Source organism: Ascaphus truei, chromosome 6 (assembly GCF_040206685.1).
Source record: "Ascaphus truei isolate aAscTru1 chromosome 6, aAscTru1.hap1, whole genome shotgun sequence".
NCBI lineage: Eukaryota > Metazoa > Chordata > Amphibia > Anura > Ascaphidae > Ascaphus > Ascaphus truei.
The window spans coordinates 119,068,300-119,084,650 of record NC_134488.1 but is presented as its reverse complement, the minus strand read 5'-3'; the positions used below and the strand labels follow the sequence as shown (position 1 = coordinate 119,084,650).

The window sequence follows — 16,351 nt, the reverse complement described above, 5'->3', positions numbered from 1 at the left end:
CTATATATATAAAGACATACATATGCAAAATGACCACAAAAGGACATAATTGTGTAATACTCCCTGCCTTGATCTGCAATTTCCAAGGAAACCCCAATTGTTGTATGTTCCAAAAGAACAGTTCTTTAGGCATTAAAAACTCTATATGTACAACCGTGCTTGCAGTCTAACTTCTCTTTGGTCAACGGAGCATGTTTGTAGCTGTGTGGGCAGTAAGTGGGTGCTTCAGGGCCATGTGTCCTCTGTCTGCAGATGATGACAGTGAGCCTATCCTGGGACAATGGTTTGAAGAGACCATCTCTCCGAGTAAAGAGAAAGCGGTTCCACCTCCTCCCCTGCCGCCACCGCCTCTGGAGAGTTCCCCAAGAACAAAGAGCCCCAGCAAGCAGAACAGCGGGGAGAATGGCAACATCCTTGCCAGTCGCAAGGACCCAGAACTGGTATGGATAGGCTGCAAACTGTGCTTCATGGTGGCTGGATGCACACATGGCATGCTGCATTGAGACTAACCCACTTTAGTAGTTGGGAGTCTGGAAGCAGGGAGTGTAAAAGATAAACTTGACAATTGGGAGACAATTTGTGACTTCATAAGACCAAGACAAACGGCGTTTAAATGTTTCCCCTTGAACTTTAGAGACCGTAGAAACCTTGTTTTTAAATAAAAGCACTTGTGGTCTTTAGTTCCAGTACAAGATAATCTGCTTGGTCCGGTTACAATGATCACAACGCTTGGGTAATCTGCATGGCACGGTGCTGCTTGCTGTGTAAGCAGTACTTTACAAACTTGCAATCCAAGGCGAATAAAGTACAAACAATGGGATAAGAGCAGTAAGTAGATGACCACATAAAGCAAAATGATACCTTGTCTTAAAAGCTTACAATCGAAGTGGTATATTGGGAGACTTAAACAGAGTAGGCGTAAAAGTGAATTATTAAAAGTGTAGTCTGAGGTAAAGTGCATCTGGTGTCAGTAGTAGAAGTGTAGAATCATTTAATGAAAAGCTTCTTTAAGAGGTGAATTTTCAGCTAGCCTTTGAAAGTGGAAAGTGAAGGTGCCTGACTAATGAGTGGAAGAGCGTTCCTTAGGTAGGGAGAGATTAGTGACAGGTTTAAGACAGGAAAAGCCTGAAGAGGTAAAAGGTGTAAAAATTAGAAGCTTGGGTTGAGTTGAAGAGGCGAGTAGGGGTGTAACAAGGATTTGGAGTGAAGATTATATGGAGGTGCGGAGGAGTGCAGAGGCTTTAAGGAAAGGAGGATAATTTTCTATCTTATAATTTTAACAAGGTAGGTTCTAAGAAGAACCCAAAAAAGGTCCTATATTTAGCATTCACTGTGGAAAGAAAAAGGTGGGTAATTGATCCATGTGATGCAAAATATCTCTACAATAGGTCTAATGACCAGAGGCTAACCATCAGCTGACATATTATTCATATATGTCCACATAGGACTAAAAAGTGAAAAAACAATAACATTTTAATAAACAATAATAAACAAGTGAACATATAATGTGTAATGTACTACAAATCCTCATCAGAGGCGAACGCCATGTGTGGTAAATATACATCTCATATTCCTAATAATATGGCCACCTAGGATAATAAATAGGTGGTAGAGGTAATAAGTGATAACAACTTCATATCAGAACAATAATCGGTGCAGCAGTGAGAAGGTAAGTGTGGTATATATACCTGTATGAGAGCCACAACACCACATAAAGAAGCGGTAACCCATATACAGCTGAACCCCGTTGTAACGCGGTGCTCGGGGTCCACATAATAAGACAGCGTTATAACCGGAATCGCGCAAAGGCCGACGCGCGAGGACTTACCCGGCATCTGCTGCCCTCTCCTCTCTCCCTGCTTCATCAGGCTGCATCAGAGACTGATGTGTTTATTGTGTTTTCCTTATATATGTTTTATACTTTGAATGGCTGCTAACACAATGCATGCTAGTTTTAACCTTGCATCTATACCTACACTCTACTGCACTTTACAGTAGGGGTTGCACTTTTAAGTTACTATCCATAGACTGTATTTTTTATCTGTTACATTTTTTGGCATACAGAACTATGTACATACATACTTAACTCAATAGAGTACAAGTGTTAGACTGTTTCAATTACGAATACATAGGTGTATAATTCATGCAGTTCTCTGTGCCTTTTGGGTGAGACACACCTTTTGAAGGTGTATATGAGTAGTGGTAAATGGGTTACCGCTTCTTTATGTGGTGTTGTGGGTCTCTTATAGGTATGTATACCACACTTACCTTCTCACTGCTGCACCAATTATTGTTGTGATATGATGTTGTTATCACTTATTACCTCTACCACCTATTTATTCGCCTAGGTGGCCTTATGATTAGGAATATGAGATATATTTACCACACATCATGGCGTTCACCTCTGATGAGGATTTTTAGTACATTACACATTATATGTTCACTTATGTATTATTTTTATTAAAATGTTATTGTTTTTTCACTTTTTAGTCCTATGTGGACATATATGAATAATGTCAGCTGATGGTTAGCCTCTGGTCATGAGACCTATTGTAGCGATATTTTGCATCTCATGGATCAATTACCCACCTTTTTCTTTCCACAGTGAATGCTAAATATATGACCTTTTTTGGGTTCTTCTTGAACCTACCTTGTTAAAATTATAACGATTTGTCATATTGCACCCTGTTATACTTTATTGAATTAGTATTAGGCTGAGCGGTACGATCATCACAAGTGGTTATTGCTAATTTTGTAGCTTATACAGAGAATAATAGGAAACCAGCCGAGAGAATTCAGTGAATCTGGAGCAGATACGTGTCTAGAGGAGCAGGTGTGGTTTTGTCAGCAGTTTGAATGGAGTGTAGGTGAGAGGCAAGATAAAAGAATGTTGCAGTAATCCATATGGGAGAGAACAAGGGCATGCATTAGCGTTTGAGGGTTAGAGATGACAGCTGAAGTCAAATGAGTTAATAAGGTCACACAGCAAAAATGTCAATAGACAGAGTAGGAGACCTAAAACGGAGCCTTGCGGTACACCAACAGAGGGAGTCTTAGGCTGCGCTTATAGTGCCCGCGACAGCTACATGCCATTGCGTCAAAACAAATGCATTACCGCCGTCGCGTGCGCTTATAGTAAACGAAAACGCGATGATGCGACGGCTTGGTCGCGATCGCTGGAAGTAATCTCAATTTGATTTTCCAGCGACCGTAGCCTGCTGTCGCCGGCACTGTAAGCGTAGCCTAAGAGGTAAAGGAGGCGTTGACAAAAGACACTGAAGAAGCAAAGATGGGTATGAGGAGAACCAAGAGAGAGGGCAGTGCCACCGATGTGGGGAGTGGAGAATGTGCAGGAGAAGAGGGTGGGCAATAATATCGATAACTGAGCTCAGAATGGAGTAGTTTCCTTGATTTGTCAATATAGAGGTAATTGACTACTTCTGGGAGTGTGGTTTCTGTGCGTTAGCCTGATTGGAGCGGTCCAAATAGGTTATGGGAGTTGGGAAAGTGAAATCTGTGTAACCGGGCAATTGGTTCAAGACGTTTAGATGAGAGAGAGAAAGTAAAAGCATTAGACAAATATCAGGCCCTGCATCTAGCAACCGTTAATGTGTAATATGTTGCTGATTTCTGCCCACTTCTCTTTTCAGTTTCTTAGTCTGGCCTCCAGCACTTTGAATTTTATCACTGGTTGCATGTTGAACTCCCGTAGCAACTTCATCCGGAACTACCTGAGCGTGTCTCTGACCGAGCAGCACATGGCCACTCTAGCCAGTATCATCAAGGATGTGGATAAGGACGGTCTGAAAGGCGAGTTTTTAATTGAGTGGGATCGGTGATCACTGGCCTTTTCATACCCTTCCCTACTCATCCACATATTCTCTTGCAGGCTCCTCAGATGAGGACTTTGCTGTTGCTTTGTACCATTTTAACCACTGCCTGGTGACTTCTGATCTCCAGTCCCCTACACTACAGGTTAGTGTAAAACAGTGTGTCATGGGGTCAGCCCATCTCCTGGCTTCAGATGCTACTGATTAACACAACAGGAAAGTTTCTTTAAGGTTCAAACTCCCAAAAAAATTTCAACGTGAATTGGAAGAGGTTCTATAGCAAATGGGCTTTGTATGTGATCTCCTTATATCCCCAGTTAAACAAGTTTTGGGTGTGTTAGCAGGATACGTGTAGGTTGTGTGATAACCGGTATTACTCTGTTAAGATGTTTGCAGATTTGGGTGGGGGGCGGGGTGTCTTTTGTCCCCCCCCCCTTTTTGCCTCTTGGTATTGAGGTGTCTAAGTTGCCTCTGTTATTGTCTCTCTCTGACTTGTGAATACTGACAGATGTTTATTATTTTTTTACTATGGCAGAACGCTCTTCTACAGCACCTGGGAGTCGCTCCATTAAGTGAGGGTCCATGGCCTCTGTTCATTCACCCTCAGAGCCTTTCTGTGCTCTCACGTCTACTCCTGCTCTGGCAGCACAAGGCAAACACCCAGGGAGAGCCAGACGTGCCAGAGTGCATGAGAGTCTGGGAGAGGTAGGAGCTCATTTCCCAATGAAACATAAGACAAATCTATTATCTGTGCTCTGGTTTGCGTGCTCCGGTTTGCGTGCTCCGGTTTGCGTGCTCCGGTTTGCGTGCTCCGGTTTGCGTGCTCCGGTTTGCGTGCTCCGGTTTGCGTGCTCCGGTTTGCGTGCTCCGGTTTGCGTGCTCCGGTTTGCGTGCTCCGGTTTGCGTGCTCCGGTTTGCGTGCTCCGGTTTGCGTGCTCCGGTTTCTGTGCTCCTGTAATACAGTCTTACCCCCTGGAACTCACTGGTACAACATTTTATTTGCAGATGAGCCGTGATTCAATGATTAGAGATACAAATGTAAGGCTTTAATCCATGGATAAAGTGAGCACACAACTGGGAGGCAAAAATGATATATGGTCAGCCATATATAACGTCTTTATAGAAGGGTTAAGATGTTAGCATGGCCCTTAAGATTGACGCTCAATGTTCATAAATATTTCATTCCCTCATTACAAACAGACTTGTAGGACATAATAATTCCTACATCATTCTCTATTGCAAAGGCCAGACATCATTATTATTATTATTCTGTGAATGTCTAGGTTTGCTTTCCAGTTGTTGTAATTGTCACAGTGCTGAATCTTTCCCCCTCGTACTTGCCAGGTTTGTGTCGACACTGAAGCAGAATGCCCTACAGGGGGTGGTCCCGGGTGAGACAGAAGATGTGAACGTAGATCATCTTCAGCTGCTTCTGCTGATCTTCCACAACTTCTCAGAGCGTGGGCGTCGGACGCTCTTGTTGTTATGTGCTCAGACCCTGCAGGAGCTGGCGGGCAGCCTGGAGTCGCAACTCCCTGCTGTGCCACTCCTCCTGGGGCGCCTTCTCCTTGTGTTTGATTACCTGCTGCACCAGTACTCCAAGCCTCCACTTTACCTCTTTGAACAGGTGAGTAGGAAGTGTGGACGCAGCACAGGAACGTGGCGCGCACATGGCTCGTTGACTGCATTGCGTTACTCTTGCATAGCACAGGCAGTGTATCCGGCAAAACTAAACGCAAGTGTGTTCATGTCTGCAGAAATGTTTCTAACTTCGCCCAAATAAAGTGACACCATTTATTCCTACAACCTTCGTGTAGACGGGGACAGCCTAAGGCAATATAATTTCCGAAATGATCAACAGTTGTGTGTCTGTGGAGGACTGTTGTGGACCTAGAAAAAAAATAGATTCTTTGCTGTGACACCTTTTTATTGGGCAAATGCAACAATAATGGATGTTTTAAAGAGGCAATCCAAGCAGGCTTTTGTGTTTTATTTATTTTTTAATTGTGGGATTGAAGCAAGGGGTCTCCGAAGCTGAACCCCATTAATTTTGACGCCGGAGATGCTTGCCAGGTAGTGGGTTTCGGTAGCCGCTCACTAGCAGGGATCGCTTAATGGTTGATTTACAAAGCTCCCTGCGGGCCAATAGGAAGCTGTGACGTCATCCGGTGTGGCTTCCTTTGGGTCCATATGACGCAGATGATTTTAAAAGCAGATATACTGACACCCCCTTCAGAGGTAAGTATCTCTGGAAGCAGGGGGTCCCCAGAGCTGAAATTAATGGGGTTCAGCTCCGGAGACCCGTACTCCAATCCTGTGTAATAAAATAAATAGAAGTTAGCCCGCTTGGATTGCACCTTTCAAACTTTAGAAGTCTCATTTGAACTGATCGCTGGCAGTTTCAAAAACCCATGCATAAACACTAATTATAACAATTTTCTTAATAAAATAGGATTGTATAAAGAAAGGGTGAGTGAGCAGAAATGAAAGCATTAAAAGAATAAGAAAGTTGGTAAAATGTAGTTATGCTACGGCTACAGAAAGGCTTCTTGCCAGAGGGTGGGTTTATATCTGAGGCTGAAAGATGAGATCCTGGGAGATGGCTCACAAGCAGCTGTGTGATGTATAAGTATTTGGATTACTTTGCGCTATTCAATCTCCCATCGCTGTGATCTGACATCACATGTAGCGCCGGGCCAATTCATTCTCTTTATACCCTAGGTGCAGTATAATCTTCTCACGCCCCCTCTTGGCTCTGGAGCATCACAGGAGGGGACCGGTCGCACCTCCACATTGTACCACGGTTTTAAAGAAGTAGAAGAGAACTGGGCCAAGCACTGCTCAACAGGTGAGAGTTGGTGCTCGGGCGACGGAAGAAATGGAGTGATTGCTCTGGCCCACATTTTACGTAGAATTTCAGATGTGTGATCCACGACTAAAGTAGAACACGCTGCAGTATATACAAGCAATCTGTGTACTGTTAGAAATGTACCTGATAACCATGACTGCATGATCCTTAGTGTACATTGAGATACTCTGCACTATACAGCTGGGCACGTTCATTTTCAGTGTGTTGGGGAAAATGCTACTAAACAAAACTGCTTTATGCACATTTCCAAGCCCCTCATTGTTCCTCCAGTTGCAAGTGTTAATTCTCTTGCAGTCATTTTTGTGCAGGGGCAGCATTGTGCATAGTAGGGGTGTCAGCCCGTGCAGAATGAGTTTTAATGTTAAATCATTTGCTGTCACAGACACTGCTCCTCAGCCTCGATTCTACAGCATTCTGTCTCCAGAGGCTTCTGAAGATGACCTGCATCGGCTGGATGGCACAGTAAGACTTCCTTCCCAATACCATGTGTCCAGTCACCAACCTCACTACATCACCGCTCACAGCTGAGACATCATGGTCTTCCAGTCTCTCACTGCCCCGTTGTTTCCCCTCCCCAGGTGTGTGAAGTCCTGTTTTCCCGAACCATGAAGTATGATGACCTATACTCGTCCCTCATTTCCTTGCTTGCCGCCGGCTCCCAGTTTGATACAGTACGGAGGAACGAGAACAAAAACATTACCCCCCTGGTATGAGCTGCGGTCAAAAGATTTTTTTTTTTCCTTCAAAAACAAGTGGTTTAAAAATAATAATTGGGTGTCTATGTAATTTAAAGTTTAAATGGGTATTTATTGACTTTCCTTTCTCTTGTCCTATATTTCCATATGGCCATGCTAAATGTTCCTCCTTGAGTTTTTTAGTTATTTAATTGAAGGGTGTCAGTAGCTTAGTTTTAGCCTCTTGAACACTGTCATTTTTGTCTGGCCCTGTGTGCCCACGTTTAAGGAGCAGCAGGTCAGAAGGGGTAAAGGGTGTTATGTTTTTCATGTATATCAAGTTAACACTGCCAATATTGTGTTTCACGCTTCCCAGGAGGCCTGCGCTTTGCAGTATCACTTCCTAATACTCTGGAGGATTCTAGGCGTGTTGCCCACCTCCCGGAACTACATGAAACACCTGTCTCTGGATGTACCCGCCTCGAGCGAATGTGAAATCTTGCACACCCTGCGCTGGGCCTCACGTCTCCGTGTACCTTCTTACCAGCTCTGGATCAAGGTATAGAACTTCTTAGCAGCCTAGTGGACGAAAGCACCGGTGCACTCACAGTAAAAGCATTTTTATTGGACACAGATTGACACCAATGTAGCCCAAAAAGGAAATGGTTAATAGATGTCACCTCGCCCAGTAGCGCACAGCTATTTCCCGCAGGGCCACGGAGTTACTGTATGAACTAGAAGCCGACGGCGTAGTCATGGCAAAAGAAAAATGAAAACACTACCAGGGGCTTCGTAAACCCTCCACAATTAGACATACACAATCACAGCTCAAAACCAAACCCACAGTATTGTATATGTATGTATGTATTTAATTGTCAACTGGAGCGCTACTGGGAAGGCGAACGCAAATATACAGCAGTAGGCAAAAGCTGCATTGCGAAAAAATCCAATATGACACATTATTTAATTAATGTCAATCTTTTTCTTCTCATAAGTGTGGGTCATTTTGTTCAATCTTTTGGCCAAAACACATCAAGGTAACCCCTTTCGGCAAATCCCACACTACCAATTGTATACTGTGTCCCCTGCCAAGAGGAAAGGGGTAACCGCAATGATATAGCCAATAGCATGGGATGTGTGACATGTATGTGGTGCCTAAGGGGTTAAAAGTTAGGAGCACGATGGTGCATGCGCGGCGCCGAGTAATATGGCCACTTGAGAGGCATGGGCTAGTGGCCCGTCTACAAAACAATTAAAACCGGTAAAATAGCCAATTAGAAACCTTACCAAGAAGAGGGGGAGGAGTACTAAGGCCTCTATGATGTCTAAAAAGACCCCACAGCCCGAGATGGTGGAATTGTTTTTGGAAAAAAAAGAGTGCTCTCACATGTCGAGCGGGAGACTCTCCTACACACGTGAGCAGTCAGAATCGGAGTCCGAACCCTTCAGAATTCAACGAAAAAAAGGTATAGAGGATCCTCTACAAGAACATTAAATCGCTCCTGCGAGATGAACTAGCAGAGACGAAACTAGAGGTGGCGGAGATCATCGCACCAACGGATGCATTAGGGCAAAAAATGGCAGAGATAAAGACACAGCTGCCAGAGACCTGGAAAATATGGCGGAGGTCATAGAGAAACAAGAGGACTCTGATATTAGGAGCTGGCGGAATAACCTCAGAATCAGAGGGATCCTGTAGTTCATCTGAAACCTAGAGGTCTTCGTCAATAGCTGGTTTAAAACTCTGCTCCCAGAAAGCACAGCAGACTCCCTGATGATAGAGCGCTGCCACAGAGCTCTGAAACTGAGGCCTCCCAACATGGATAAACCTCGAGACGTGGTACTGCGCCTCCACTTCTAAGCTAAAGAGAAGCTACGGCTGGAAATGAGCTCCGCAAAACCGTACACACGAGAACATGAGGCTCCACGTATTCCCTGACCTTGCACCCGCCACGCTGACACGAAGAAGATTGCTGAAACCCGTTGCGGATGTACTCCGGGCATGGGCAGGGTTTCCACCTCTCCGGGTATAACCCGGAGACTCCAGGTTTTGGGCACTTGCCTCCGGGCTACGGGTTGCCGTTGTCAATCTCCGGGTTGGCGGCGTCTCCGGCATTCTCCGATATTTTCCTGCAATTCCCCCGCCAACTGCAGTAAAATTTGACGCCGCGCAGCGTCCGGTTGCCATGGCAACGACGCACAGCCATGTTCGCTGCAGTTGGAGGGGGAATTGCAGCAGGATGTCGGGAGACGCCGCCGCCGCCGCACCACGCCAAGTAAGGGATTTTTTATTTTTTCTGGGTTGGCCTTCAGTAGAAGGTGGCAATCCTGGGCGTGGGACATTAAATATCGCTGGGGATTCCCTTTTAAGCCGATCGTGGTGAGAGGTAGCGTCCTACTCACTCAAGGAACCCGAAGAGGGACGAGCGTTCCTCGTTATACTGGGGATACGCGAGGAGCAACAGTGTCTGTTATCGGCTGATAGAGCTGACGGTATGAGAGATGTAAGCTGCAGCTGAATAAGACCCCAGACTGACAGATAAACTTATGGAGCAGGGAGCCAGGGAGCCCCCCCCCCCCCCACCCATTGCCTGCGAGAGTCCCCAACATAAGGCCACTGGCCGAAAGTTTCATCCAACTTCTTTCCCACAACAGTTTTCGAAGACTCGCTTGCTAAACGGTTATTGTTTAGTTTGTAATGTACAAAAAAAATAAAGTTTACCGGTTAATAATGAGATCTAAGACGCGGTCGCTGAGTTGGTAGCTACAGGTGATGCTGACTCCACGATGTAGACGCCCTGAACAAAGGTCCTCCTGTTTCCGTCACAATCGACCCCTTTCAGAGGACATCTTCACCACGAGATACCAAACAACCTCGTGGCAACCCCTTCCTTTTTTTATCTTGAAACCCCCCCATAGAAATGTTTTATGTATAAGAGCTGACTCTATTAGCAGCCAGACTTTGGAGCAGACAGCCATACAACAAAACTAAAACTATGAAACGGAAAAACGGTACTCTTACCTCAAACCCAGAGTTAATCGCATAAGAGTTTTATCAATATTATACTCCAGCTGTGCACAAACTGGGGGGCACGCCATTTTTTTTTGGGTGGGGGCGCGGCAGTTAAAGGGGCTCTGCTCTTCCCCAAGGCGTTTAAATAAAATGCGAGGGGACAGCGCGAGGCCTCTGTAACTCAACTTACCGAGATTCAGGTGAGATTTGTGGGCCGGATAACAGAGGACCGCCTGTATAATGAAAAGAGATGATATACAAGGGAGCACAGTAAATTACATTTAAAATGTATGTACGATGCCTACACATTCACTAAAATGCACTCAAATCATCCAATCCTAAAGGATCGAGGGCCGATAATCTCTGAATCCATAAGCATTCCCTCTATAGGAGAACACGTTCTCAGTTATCTCCTCGTCTATCATTCTGCACCCCTTCCAAACCCATAAAGCAGGGGAGATCCCGGTCACAATTCTGTGCTTCTCTGAAGAGCTGTGCCAACCTAAACGAGCATCGGCCTTCTACAACCCTACCTCTCACCTGCCTCAGTCTTTCTCACATACTGTACATTAAATTGCATGGACAGTGCAGGATGTACACTCCATGAGATGTCCTGCAATTAATACAATATTGCATTATATTGTTGGCCTTGATGTATAACAGGGGTCGCCAACTCCAGTCCTCAAGGGCCACCAATAAGGCAGGCTTTCAGAATATCCCAACTTTAGTCCAGGGGGCTCAATCATTGGAAGACTAAGCCTCCGATTGAGCCACTTCTGCTGAAGCTGGGATATCCTTAAAATCTGATGTGGGGGATCTTGAGAACTGGAGTTGTTTACCCCTGATGCATAAGGACTCTAATCTGCTGCATTACTTCCTCTCCATATCTCATCCCTAAAGATAGAGGTGTCTGATCAGGTGAGAATTATTCTCCTGCTTTTTACAGGATCACCTGGTGAAGCAGGGAATGAAGCCGGAGCATGCAGAATCTTTAATCGAGCAAACGTCGGCCAAATGCAACTCTATCAAGTACGACGTGGAGGTGGCAGAGGAGTACATAGCCAGACAGGTGAGTGTGACGCTAATGGCATGCTGCTGTGATCAACCGATAACCCAGCATAACCTACGTCTGGAACATGGCATACTCGTTGGCTTTTGTTCTAAACCCAGCAACCCATTTTTCAGAACCGTTTTAGAATGTTTCATTCACAATACATTGTAAGAATGACACGTTATTTTCCTAACACGGTGGGGGATACAGCGGTTCACAACCTTTTCCTCTGAAACCCGAGTTTTATATTGGGAGTATCCATCAAACTGTCGCAGACCTGTTTTGAGAGCTATTGATAAACCTTCTAGAAATCACAAGTGATGCTGCCTCCTGTCACTTTAAGATGCATTTTCCCCTTAAATCCGTTAACCTGTACAGAGGTCTAACATGGGTGCACATACTCGGGGGGGGGGGGGGGGGGAGGGGGGCGCGACATTTTGTTTGGGGGGGTGCGGCTCTTGCAGCGGCCCCGCGCTGTTCCCCGAGGCATTTAAGTTAAATGCCGGGGATCCGCGCGAGCCCTCTGCAACCTCAACTTACCGGGGTTCTGTAGTCTTCAGGACGCGGCATCAAATGACTCCGCAGGGTCATGGGACGTATGCGTCGCCATGGTAACGTGATGTCACATTACCAGCTGACGCCGGGTCACAGAACTGGGGGCGCTGGGCCTGTTGCACAGGAGGGGCGCAGCTCCAAAACTTTGCACACCCCTGGTCTAACAGATTAGTGTGTCCTGTTTTACTTCACCTCGCTCTCACAACCTTCAATTATAAAGGTACATGAGATGTCCTTGATGCATTATTTTTCTCCCCCAGATTTCCTCTTTCTGTACCGCTGATGGTTACACATTTCTGCAGCTCCGTGAAGGGCCCAACCTGCAGTGCATTTACACGCTGGATGCAGTGATATCCAAGGTGCAGGTGTCCCTGGACGAACACTTCTCCAAGCTGTCAGCTGAGGCTGATCCCCACAAGTCCTCCCAGGTCGCCAAGAACCTCCTGCCTGCCGCTTTGCAGCTGCTAACCACATATGCGTCCTTTACAAGGTGCTACCTGTTGCAGAGCCTGCCTGAGGAAGGATCCTGCGAGAAGAAGCTACAGGGCTATGCTGCTGTTCTGGCCATTGGCTCTGGGCGCTGCAAGTCCAACACGCTTGGTAAGGGGGATGTAGGTCTGGGGATGGTTCTCGCACTGTGCATAAATAATGTGGCCAACCTAAATCCATTCTCCCAAACCGCTGCTGTAGGTAGTGACGCTCTCAAGGGCACAAGGAAATGGGTCTGGTACTGGAGGCTTTGCACTTCCTTAGATCGGGTTTAGCTATGCAAGCGGTTTTCAGCCACCAGCTAATGCTTTAAGGTGATTCCTATGTAGTTTGAATGGGCTAACAGTGAAGAGCTTGATGTTCTTATGCATATCCATGATCAATGTGTTTAAATGATTTAAGTTGCTGGAAAGACTTGGGTAATCTTGCTCAAAGTGTATGGATGGTGTTGTTACATTTGATACTTGTGCACACAAGAAAACAGAACAAAATGCTTTCATAAGAGAAGGTGGCGCTGTCCAGTTTTAATCTCGTTTGTAACTTGGTTTGAGTTGATTACTCTTAAAGCTTTGTTTCAGTTAGACTGACAACTTTTCTGTCCAATGGGTGTTGTCTTCCCGCCTTGACCGCTTCTTTCCATTACAGGCCCTGTGTTGGTTCAGAACCTTCCTTCTGCTGTACAGACTTTGTGCGAGTCATGGAACAGTATTCACATCAATGAGTTCCCCAGCATTGGATCATGGGTGAGTCTTGACCTGTTGGGACAATAATGTTCGTGGGCTTTTTCCCTGTTTAACATATACTGTAGACCTGATGATTCTGGATGAGTTATACTTGGGTCTCTACTATGCTGCCACCATCAAATCTACACTTAATTTCGCAAAAAAAAAAAAAAATTCAAATATTTTTTTTTTTTTTTTTTGAATGTCATTAGAATAATTGGTTGACCAAGAGAAGATCCATCATCTGTCATCATTGTTTCTTCATTGTGGGATCGGAACTTGTCATTCACATTTAAGATGGTTTTACCTACCTGATAACTAATTTCCCGAATACACCAGATTTTCTATTAATTGACACTTCCTGCTTCAAAGGAAGGAAGATAACATGTGGCTGAAAATGGACGATATGTGATTTTAAGTCTGGGATTACATTGTAAAACTATTGTGTAAAAGTATATATAAATATTTTGGTTAAATAATATTGAGGCGGGAAGATTTTTTTTTTTTTTTTAAATAAAATTCACTTGGGCCTTTGAAGTCTTTGTGTGTGTGTGTGTTATCTTGCTGCACTAACAGGCGTCTTGTGTCTTTCAGCGCAATGCCTTTGCCAATGACACAATTCCATCGGAGAGCTATATTGGGGCAGTACAAGCCGCTCACCTGGGCACCCTATGCAGCCCTACTATGTCTCTCGCTGCTTCCCTTAAGCACGTTCTTCTGTCCCTCGTCAGACTCACCGGTGATCTCATAGTGTAAGTGCTTCTCCAAATGAATGTTGTAGTCGATTCTTGCTGTTCCTTTCGTCTCATTGACCTGATCGTTTCCTTACACCTTACAGCTGGTGCCCTGAGGAGCTGAATTCCCGTGAGCTCATCAAATCCCTGCTGCCGCTTCTCCTGGAAAGCAGCACAGAGAGCGTGGCGGAGCTGTGCAGCACTTCCCTGGAGAGGGTCCTGGGGCCCGCAGAATCTGACGAGTTCTCATTCCATGTATACGAGAAGCTGATCGCCGGATGTTACAATGTCTTGGCCAATCACTCGGACCCAAGCAGGTATGCACATTTTATGAAATGCTCCCGGGGGTGGGATTTAAAGTGGGATGGAGAGCGTTCTGCAATAGTGTCAATAACCGCTACCATTGATCTGGTCCTTCGCAGTGGGCTGGATGAGTCCATCTTGGAGGAGTGTCTGCAGTACCTGGAGAAGCAATTGGAAAGCAGCCAAGCCCGCAAGGCGATGGAGGAATTCTTCACAGAGAGGTGCATTCGAATATGATCCATCACAAGCGAGATGACGTGTGTCTGCGGCTGCATTGATTATTTGCTTGCAGGACGCAGGCTCTGAGTTGTGTTGAAAGGATGTAGGCTCTTGGGCATAGCGTGTGTGTGTTTGTCTGGTGTGCAAGCTCGGTGAGTTACATTGCATGTATCTGCATATTTTTCTGTGTCTTATTTCTCGTTTGGTCCTTGCAGCGGCGAGCTGGTGCAGATAATGATGGCGACGGCCAACGAGTCTCTCTCGGCCAAATTCTGTAACCGAGTCCTTAAGTTCTTCACCAAACTCTTTCAGCTGAGTGAGTAAGACCAGCAAAACCACCGCACGTGACCAATGACATGTAATGGGAGTGCATGTGATCATATAGAGCGGAATGGGGGAGGCACTGTGATAGCCTATGGCAGGGGATCTCAACTCCAGTCCACAAGACACCCCCCCCAAGAGGTCAGGTTTTCAGGATATCCCTGCTTCAGCACAGGGGGCTCATTGAGTGGCTGTCGAAGACTGAACCACCTGTGCTGAAGCAGGCTTGTCGACTGAGCAACTGATTGAGTCACCTGTGCTGAAGCAGGAGTATCCTGAAAACCTGACCGGTCCGGGGGGTCTAGAGGAGTGGAGTTGAGAACGCCTGGCCTATGGGGTAAATGCAACAATGTGAATGATGCCTATTTAGGACCTTGTAAGGAGCTTGGTAATGAGACAGGGTAGTTCATACAGGGCACAGAATTGGGCATTTAGTGGTGAATCAGTGTAATGATGGGAGAATGTGTAATTTATTGCGACGCGCGGTTAGATAAGGGACTTCCATTAGGTATTTACAGATTAGATTGTGCAGAAATGCATTAAGGGGCCACAAGTACAGGGCATTTGCCGTTTGGATCGAGTTCCATAGTTGACCTCTAAATTAACGATCTTGAAATGTCTCTCGTGCTGCAGCTGAGAAAAGCCCTAACCCCAGCCTGCTGCACCTTTGTGGGACACTAGCTCAGCTTGCCTGCGTGGAGCCTGCACAGCTCCAGTCGTGGCTCGTACGCATGACGACCTCTCCTCCGAAGGACTCTGACCAGTCGGAGATTGTGCAGGAGAACAGGCAGTTACTGCAGCTGCTGACTGCTTACATAGTGCGAGAGAACAGGTAACACTAAGCGAATGCATTGATCTTCCTTGCGTAAGTGTCCCTCTTTACAGCAGCATGGCATTCTAGCTGTCCCCATCTCAGTTTGGCATCAATCTTCTGACTTTGTCTTGTTTCTGTCCTGCAGTCAGGTAGGAGAAGGCGTGTGCACAGTGCTACTCAGCACCCTCATTCCCATGGCCACCGAGCTCCTAGCCAACGGTGACGGCACTGGCTTCCCGGAGCTCGTGGTAGTGATGGCTACACTTGCAAGTGCCGGGCAGGGGGCCGGACACCTTCAACTGCACCGAGCAGCCATGGATTGGCTGGCAAGATGGTGAGAGGGGTTCTGAGAAAATAATTGGCAGCACTCTGGTACCTCAGCATTTTGATTTCTCTGGGTTGTACATATACAGCACTAGCTGTGGGCACTGCATGTACTTAAAGCATCAGGAGCAGGGTGAGCTTGTAACTCCTGAACTCCTCTCCTCTAGTAAGAAGTACCTGTCCCAGAAGAACGTCGTAGAGAAAATGAACAGCAATGTGATGCAAGGGAAGGTAAGTGCTGTGTGTGTGTGTGTGTGTGTGTGTGTGTGTGTATATATATTTTCTAATGAACAAAAATGAGAAGTGCACTCTCCATAGTAAAAAAAAGATGACAGCATTTATTTACTGGATAAAAAGACAGATGCTCACAAGACATAAGTTAAAAACTTGCAATGTATATGAAAAGGCAGCAGTTTAGCAGGTGCTGGTCTTG

General features: G+C 45.8%; 1 protein-coding gene across 14 annotated transcripts in view; it reads left to right on the top strand.

Annotated features, from left to right (window-relative positions):
- UBR4 (ubiquitin protein ligase E3 component n-recognin 4) overlaps positions 1 to 16,351 on the top strand; it is an 85,667-nt gene that overhangs the window by 12,777 nt on the left and 56,539 nt on the right. For all 14 annotated transcript variants that reach the window (XM_075606011.1, XM_075606016.1, XM_075606021.1 and 11 more), the window contains exons 15-33: positions 253 to 440; positions 3,651 to 3,810; positions 3,890 to 3,975; positions 4,366 to 4,535; positions 5,175 to 5,457; positions 6,552 to 6,678; positions 7,082 to 7,161; positions 7,278 to 7,406; positions 7,750 to 7,932; positions 11,333 to 11,455; positions 12,253 to 12,592; positions 13,127 to 13,224; positions 13,798 to 13,955; positions 14,042 to 14,254; positions 14,360 to 14,461; positions 14,675 to 14,775; positions 15,414 to 15,612; positions 15,740 to 15,928; positions 16,086 to 16,149. In XM_075606011.1, the coding sequence (XP_075462126.1) occupies positions 253 to 440; positions 3,651 to 3,810; positions 3,890 to 3,975; positions 4,366 to 4,535; positions 5,175 to 5,457; positions 6,552 to 6,678; positions 7,082 to 7,161; positions 7,278 to 7,406; positions 7,750 to 7,932; positions 11,333 to 11,455; positions 12,253 to 12,592; positions 13,127 to 13,224; positions 13,798 to 13,955; positions 14,042 to 14,254; positions 14,360 to 14,461; positions 14,675 to 14,775; positions 15,414 to 15,612; positions 15,740 to 15,928; positions 16,086 to 16,149 (2,993 nt within the window). The remainder of the gene's footprint in view (positions 1 to 252; positions 441 to 3,650; positions 3,811 to 3,889; positions 3,976 to 4,365; positions 4,536 to 5,174; positions 5,458 to 6,551; positions 6,679 to 7,081; positions 7,162 to 7,277; positions 7,407 to 7,749; positions 7,933 to 11,332; positions 11,456 to 12,252; positions 12,593 to 13,126; positions 13,225 to 13,797; positions 13,956 to 14,041; positions 14,255 to 14,359; positions 14,462 to 14,674; positions 14,776 to 15,413; positions 15,613 to 15,739; positions 15,929 to 16,085; positions 16,150 to 16,351) is intronic.